The sequence below is a fragment of the Alosa alosa genome, chromosome 7 (genome assembly GCF_017589495.1).
Source record: "Alosa alosa isolate M-15738 ecotype Scorff River chromosome 7, AALO_Geno_1.1, whole genome shotgun sequence".
NCBI classification, from domain to species: Eukaryota; Metazoa; Chordata; class Actinopteri; order Clupeiformes; family Clupeidae; genus Alosa; species Alosa alosa.
The window spans coordinates 29,541,247-29,549,080 of NC_063195.1; the positions used below are offsets into that span (position 1 = coordinate 29,541,247).

At 41.2% G+C, this 7,834-nt stretch overlaps 1 protein-coding gene across 1 annotated transcript in view; it reads left to right on the forward strand.

Annotated features, from left to right (window-relative positions):
* LOC125298346 (endoplasmic reticulum resident protein 27) overlaps positions 1-1,552 on the forward strand; it is a 4,462-nt gene extending 2,910 nt beyond the window's left edge. Inside the window, exons 5-7 of the mRNA XM_048249049.1 lie at positions 1-3; positions 908-1,105; positions 1,465-1,552. The exon at positions 1-3 is cut by the window's left edge and continues 123 nt beyond it. Coding sequence (XP_048105006.1) covers positions 1-3; positions 908-1,105; positions 1,465-1,509 — 246 coding nt within the window. The 3' untranslated portion in view covers positions 1,510-1,552. The remainder of the gene's footprint in view (positions 4-907; positions 1,106-1,464) is intronic.
* The last annotated feature ends 6,282 nt before the right edge of the window (positions 1,553-7,834 follow it).

Sequence of the window (7,834 nt, forward strand, 5' to 3'; positions counted from 1 at the left end):
AAGGTCTGTGAGCTGCTGGTGTTAAGGAGCTTGGCCTGGATTCTGGGTTAGCCCAGGGCGATGGCCTGGTTTGGGTCAGAAAAATCTCCCTGGTAGAATGCCGGCATGTTGACTAAGTAATGTTTTTTAGGAAGGTTTTTTTTTTTTTTAATGGAACATTCCAGAAATGTTGTAATTCCTGTCTGGAAAGCGCTAACACTTGTTATATCAATTGAACTTCAGCTAATCCAGCTCTCTCCTTGTAATCTGATTGATCACACTCCAACCCCACACATTTCTCAACATGAAAAGCCCCGACGAACAGTGTGTCGAGAATGACATACAGTATGGCGCCTCTGCCTGTTATTTGTCAGTGACTTCTCTACTCTTCCGTAAGACTCCTAACCCAGAGGTGGGCCGCCTCTGGCCCATGTGAGGCCCTACTCTGCCCCAGGGTCAGTCAAGATCAATAATTTCTGTTTCCTTTAGTTGGACATAACCGTATAAGGGAGACCAGAGTGCACCAGGAAGGAGACAGGCTTCAGTGCTTTCATGGGCTGTGAAAAACTTTCTTCAAAGTATTCGGTGACCACTGTCTGCACCACACTGCTTTTCTTCTTTCAAGTCATCTTGACTTGTGAAGGGAGAATAAAAGCCTGTTTTGTCACTCGGCGAAAATTCAGGAAAACTAGTGGGCTGGAAGTCTTACACTTGAGTGTGTTTCCATGGTTGCAAGTTGCATAAACTCAAAAAAGTAGAAGTGTGGCAAACTAAAAAGTGTTACATATTCCGGTAGCTGTGAACTTCCCTTTTTCATAGAGAAAGGCCTTTACAAGTCTCTCTCTCTCTCACTCACACTTTCTCTCTCTCTCCTTCTCTCACATACTCTCTGTCTCTCTCTCTCTCTCACTCCAAATCTGCTGGTCAGTTCCTCTTTGTCCTGGTGAACGGGGCAGTGAAGGGCAACGAACGCTCCCTGGGCTACTTTGGCCTGACGTCACGTGACCTGCCTCGCTTGGGCCTCTACGACAGCGACCTGGATAAGAAGTGGCTCATGCCCAAGGGGGACATCACCAAAGATGCCGTGCGGGCATTCTGCCAGTCCTTCCTGGACGGAGAACTCCAGGTGAGACATAGAACCTGACAGGCTGCGGCCTGTGAATCTCTACACAAGATAGAAGTTGTGATTGGCTATCAAAAAACGTATAATGCAAAAGAGATTATGTAAGCAAGCTATCAACCTTTTTACAAACTGAGTGATGGGTGAGTAGTCCTTTGGTGTGATAGTGTGAGGGTGGGGTCATTTTGCTTCTCTGTGAAATGGGAACCATGCATGTGTTTAGCCATGCATGACTGTGATGCTGACGTGCCTGCAGTAATGTTTGACTAATCATGTTGTCAAATGCTCTATGGTTCAAATGTACTATCATGACTGTCACTCAACAACACCATGTTGCATCTTATCTGCCCCACCTTGTTTTACAGGAAACAAAAGAAGCGGGCCAACCTGAAGCCAAAACTGAACTCTGATCTGAATGCTATAATCAAAATAAAACCTTTTACTGTAAAAACATAACACCTAACAGCAATGTGCTTTAATTTGCTAATCCCTGTTTTTGTCTATGAGCAGATGACATCTACCTAAAGCATTTGCCTAAAGCATCGATTGTGAGTTTTACCCGCTCAAGTCACCAATCACTGGAAATGCACATGTTATGTTTGCAATGCAAGCGCATCTAAATGTTTGTGTTTCCTGTGCGGATCCATACACTTAGTGTGGGCCGCCTGCGGTCAGCCGGCGGTTTTGACCCGGGTCCAGAGACCAGGGCCGGTCCGCAGGCCTCAGCATTGTGCGCCGAGTCCGACCGATCTGATCTCCTCGACCACAGTTGTCAGACGGGGTGAGATTTACAGGGAGTGTGGCAGACAGACAAGCCTAGCTATGGAGGAATGCAGCGACAGTAAATGCAAAAAGGAGCTCCCAAATAGAAGCAGAGAGATGGAGAAAAAGCAAGCGAGCGAGCGAGACTGGAATGAGGGAGGCTATAAAAAGCAGACAGGCTTGACAATCACGTACACAGTATATAAAACCTGGCTGCACAATAAAGAAAATAAACACAATAAAAAAAATTGGCTAGGCTCAACAGGTTTAGACAAAAATTGAAAAAAAAAAAAATAGGGCCTCAGAAAAAAAATCAGGCGGGATTTCTGAGACCCAGACTGGGAATTATGCGTAATTAGCGGGGTTCGTTAGCCAAGAGGAAACAGGCCTGGGAGCATAGGAAACAGGCTGGCAATGCAGTGAGACAGGGCAGAGCTTGCAGAGCAGAGCGGGCTCAGTGTGTTTAGCCATCGGAGGCCCGCGGTAGCGGCGGCATCACAGCGCTTGTGTTTGCGGGCATGTACTGCAATCAAGTTTAGGACAACATTTTCAGACAAATGCCCCCACAGCAGACAGTAATGAGAAGAATGATGGCAGGAGGCTGTTGTCTCACAAGCAAAGGCTTTTCATTTGACCTATAGTAGTATAGAGAGAGAGAGAAGGAGAGAGAGAGAGAGAGTCAAAAAAGAGCTACCCTGTCTGGACGTAAACATTTCATTTAAAGCAGTAGACTAATTAGGAACTTTTATGTGGCCCAAACCTAAAGTAAGAATGTATGTCAACATAAACTGTCTGAGTGTGTGTGTGTGTGTGTGTATGTGTGTGTGCAGGGGTGTAGTGGTACAAAATAAGAATTAACTGTAAGGTGGACAACATAGGCTACTGAATTAGACATTAGGAACATGTTCGATAACGTTAAAGGTTATTGCCTAGTTTTTGTATAGACCCTGATTTGTTGTCTTCAATAATCAGTCCTTTAGTTCAACATTATAGACCGTTTCAACTGCATGAACAAACGTGCATTCCTAAGGGATTTCGCTGGCACAGAAAACATCATTGTAACTTGAAGACAAACAAAAAAACATTTTATAGTAGTCAATTTATAGAGCATAAAGTCTGGTTCATTTTTATTTCAAAGTATCTGTGTTGGATTGGAACATTTCAACCAGAAACCCTCTAGGATTGAAGTATAACAATACTAGTAGGGCTGTAGTGGAGGCTAAATGCAGGTAAACACATCTTTTATCCACCTCTGAAATTTCAGAAATAGCTCTTATTAGAGTTTATCCACTTCTCAAAAAAGTTTATTCACCAATTGCAACTTTTCACATTCAAAAATCACACTGTATTATCCACATTCACATCCACATCCAAATATGTACACTCAATACCACTGGTATTGTTATAAACATTGGACAATAACCTCCAACATCATCAAACATGTTCTGAATGCCTTTTTAAAAAATCAGATACCGCATGGCGCAGTCCACCTTACTGTGATCGCAGAATTCATAGTTTACTACCCACCTACCCCCTGCATACTAGTTCTGAAAGGCATTACAGTTTTTTTCAGTCGCTAACAAGCGTTTGTCCAACCAGTTGTCACATTTTCAAAACTCTAGATACAATCAGCACAGCATCGGTCTTTTGTGGCCATACCATTCACACATTGCATGTCGTTTTCACACGATATGCAGTCAGTGAACACATTTCCACAATGCTTACATTTTCTTAACAGACAAGCTATACCTCCCAACAAAACTATGGATTGTTTTTGCAGTATTTACGAATGTTAACACACAACATCCCACAATAGCAAAAACAATATTCCAAACCTTAGATACAGTATAAAAACCTCTGCTACTGCAATGATAACAGTTCAAAAACAATACATCTCAGCTGATAATAAACAAACAATTGAATAATTCACACACAACTGATTTATGTTGGGTAAATTGGGCCAACCACAGCTGATTCCAGTCTGGCTTAGACTCAGTGGCAGGGGTTATTTTTTTCTATTACATTGACACTTATACAGTAAAAGGAGGACTTTGAAGAGTGATGTTTATAGAAATAGAAACTGAAAAAGACAAACACTGTAATGTCTGGACGAGGAAGAGTAAGAGCAAGGGGCCCATAAGAGCAGGCCCAGGGAGAGGAGCAGGGCCAGGGAGAGGAGCAGGCCCAAGAAGAGGGCAAGGTAGAGGTGTAAGAATGTGTGGTGGTGGCATGTGATGAAATTCGTGCCATTATCATTGACCATGTAATCAATGCGAAGTTGATGAAAACATGTGGCCTAACATATGGCCTGAATATCGTAGACACTAGATAGAGTAATTTTTCTTTTTTTTTTATCTCCTCCCTTTTTATCTGGGCTTTTTGCTGTTGTTTTTTTGTTCAGAATGCTTGTGTGTTTCATGGATATTTTGTTCACTGTAAGCAATACTGTAAAACTTTTTCTGCTCTATCATACTGTAAACAGTATTTCTACTGTACCTCCTGTAGTAAACAGTAAAGGGAAAAACTGATTTGCTTTTTACTGGAATGCTTTTGAATGTGAACATAACATGTGGACATACAGTTCCCAACAAAGAAATGTAGTGTAAAAATTGCATGCAAATACCTGTAAAACTGAAACATAAAAGTCTATGCAGTTTTTGTAGTGTCAACAATAGCCAGTATTTTGAAACCTGGTGTACTTTGATTGACTGCATGTACCTTGTGAAGTGAAAACAAGTGTTATTATTTGACAGAATAATTTCATTTTGAGTCAGATTTCCAGTGTTTTGGCAAAGTGTGTGCAGAGAAAGATGTGTTAGTAATATATTTAACAAAATGTGTTTTTGAGAAGAATATTATCCATTTGGCCAATTGTGTTTTGTAGGTGTGAGTCTGTGTTAAGAGTTTAGAAAAGGTATCTGAAGTATGGGTAAGCGCTTGTTAGCGTCTTCACAAAAACACATTTTGTTAAATATATACTAACTCTTAATTTCAAAACAGAACACATCTTTCTCTGCACACACTAACTTTACCAAAACACTGGAAATCTGACTCAAAATGAAATTATTCTGTCAAAGAATACTTGTTTTCACTTCACAAGGTACACCAGGTTTCAAAATACTGGCTATTGTTGACTTTACAAAAACTGCATAGACTTTTATGTTTCATTTTTACAGGTATTTGCATGCAAAACATGCTCTATCCACAGTTTTTACACTAAATTTCTTGGTTTGGAACTGTATGTCCACATGTAATGTTCACATTCAAAAGCATTCTAGTAAAAAGCAAATCATTTTTTTTCCCTTTACTGTTTACTACAGGAGGTACAATAGAAATACTGTTTACAGTATGATAGAACAGAAAAAGTTTTACAGTATTGCTTAGAGTGAACAAAATATCCATGAAACAACACAAGAGCATTCTGAACAAAAAACAACAGCAAAAAGCCCAGATAAAAAGGGGGGGAACTAAAAAAACACACAAAATTACTGTTTCTAATCTCTGCGATCTTCAGGGTTAGACATGCTTTCATTAACATCGCATCTGATATTATCCAAGGCGATGCACCTGGGATAAAACCATTTGGTAGCAGAAGCAGAGCAGAAGTAGGTCTAAGGTTCTAAGGTTTGGAATATTGTGTTTGCTATTGTGGGATGTTGTGTGTTAATACTACAAAACAATCCATAAATACTACAAAAACAATCCATAGTTTTGTTGGGAGGTATAGCCTGTCTGTTAAGAAAATTGTAAGCATTGTGGAAATGTGTTCACTGACTGCATATTGTGTGAAAACGACATGAAATGTCTGAATGGTATGGCCACAAAAGACTGATGCTGTGCTAATTGTGTTTAGAGTTTTGAAAACGTGACAACTGGTTAGACAAACGCTTGTTAGCGACTGAAAAAAACTGTAAGCAGTCTAGGAGCCTCCCATAAATGACCTGAATGGCCTACTAAATGTGAACTGCATACAGAGTGCCAACTGAACATTTCATGAGTTATACTGTATGTGTAGAGAGTTAGCCTGGCTGAACCCAGACATACCTGTTTCATCCTGGTTCACCCAGGCTAACGGGGAGCATTGCCATTCAAACAAATAAATGTCAATGCTAAAACTCAAAGACTAGATGGCATTGCATAGATTATTCAGCTCCATCACATTTCAACGTTTTTATCACATCTGAGGAACTCATGTATTCATTTTTCTTTTTGCATTCACTTTGTGATTGAGGTCTTTTGCTGGCGTCTGCAGGAAAGGTCTCAGACACCTGCCAAGATGATAATGCAGCACGATTGTATACTATCTGGTAACAATTGAGACTACCGAATGTTGCATTTGGTGTGTAAACTTTATTAGGAGGTGCGTAAACACTAGAAATACACACTCTTAAAAGGAATGTGTTGTCCCTATCTGGACACAGAGATGTGTTAAAAAGACAATGCAAGTCTTCATATAGTTTGACATAACGTGAATGGATTCTAATAAATGCCACAGGTCCATAAGGTAAAATACCTCACAGTAAAAATGCCTACTGAAATCCAGAACACAGGTTTGATAAAAATGGTGCCAAAATCAAAATGATACCTTGTGCTAGCCTGTGGCTAATGAGAGTGAAAGTCTTTTAAAATGAGCTGATTTATGAGGGTAATTAAAACTGACAAACAGGCATAAACGCCACAAGGACTAAAATAATTGTCACCGCTTATGTCAGTAGGGATGTAAAACATGACGGGACAGTGACTGGATGTGGGAAGAGACATGAGGAGAGAGAGAGAGAGAGAGAGAGAGAGAGAGAGAGAGAGGGAGAGAGAGAGAGAGAGAGAGCAGAGACAAGGGCAGAAAGAGATGGCAGGAATGAAAGAGATGGGGGGGTGCATAATCCAGATGTCACTCCGGTTCTTCAAAAGACATTCCTGAGAGCGATAACATGCAAGTGTTGTTTGCTGTACAGATATGACACTGTTTTGGAGCGGGGAGGAGGTGAGGCCAGAGCCGACGGAAGGAGTGGGAGGTCACGCAGGAGGAGGGAGAGAAGAGAGACGGAGTAGGAGAGAGGGAGAGAGGGAGAGAGGGAGAGAGGACGAGGGGTTTGGACCCGGATCTGTTAGAAAACATTTCACTAAAAACAGACAGCCATGGTAATTATATGTGTAGAATGCCAAACAGCACTGTGGGGGCTGACACACACACACACACACAGACACACACATACAAATACACACACAAACACACACACTCACAGGCCTACCTATATGTAGCTCAGCTCATGGATGAACATAGGCCAGACGCACACATACAGACCACAGTGGTACGGCCTCTCTAACCGTCATTTTGATGGCAGGATTTGTTTGTGGTGTCTGGAAAGCCGAAGCCAGTAAAACTCCGACACATGTGGGTCCGTGCTCTGGTTGAACTCTCTTCCGCTCTCTCTCTCTCTCTCTCTCCTTCCCTTTGTTGTGTCTGCCTCTCCTTGTGGGTGCTGGGCGTGTGCTCTGCCCTAGCGGCAGTTGTCCAAGGTCACAAACTCTAATGGTGTTTACTGCTGCAGCAGAGAGAACTCACCTTCACTTTCGGCACTCACTGCCCCGCGGAACATTCCAGAGTTTACCTGAAATTCAGTTACACTTTAGTTTCCATTCTGAAGCGAATAAATATAGAAAAGGAAATGTAATGAACAAATCAAAATAGACTAACTGATTTGAACTGAGTTGAACTCCAGATGTGAACTCATGAAGCCTGTATATCATATCCTGTACAGATGATAAGTCGCTTGGTCCATATTTGCTCAACTCCACTGTGATATGATTTTGAAGATGTTATACTGTAAATGGTTTAGTTTAGTTTAGTTTATTGGTTTATTTAAGACAGGGACCATGTACAAGGTTCATTAATTACGTGGGTTAAATGCTAATTCCCATCTGAATTTCCTGGGCAGGTATGAAGAATAAAATAGGATACAATGAAATTGGAAC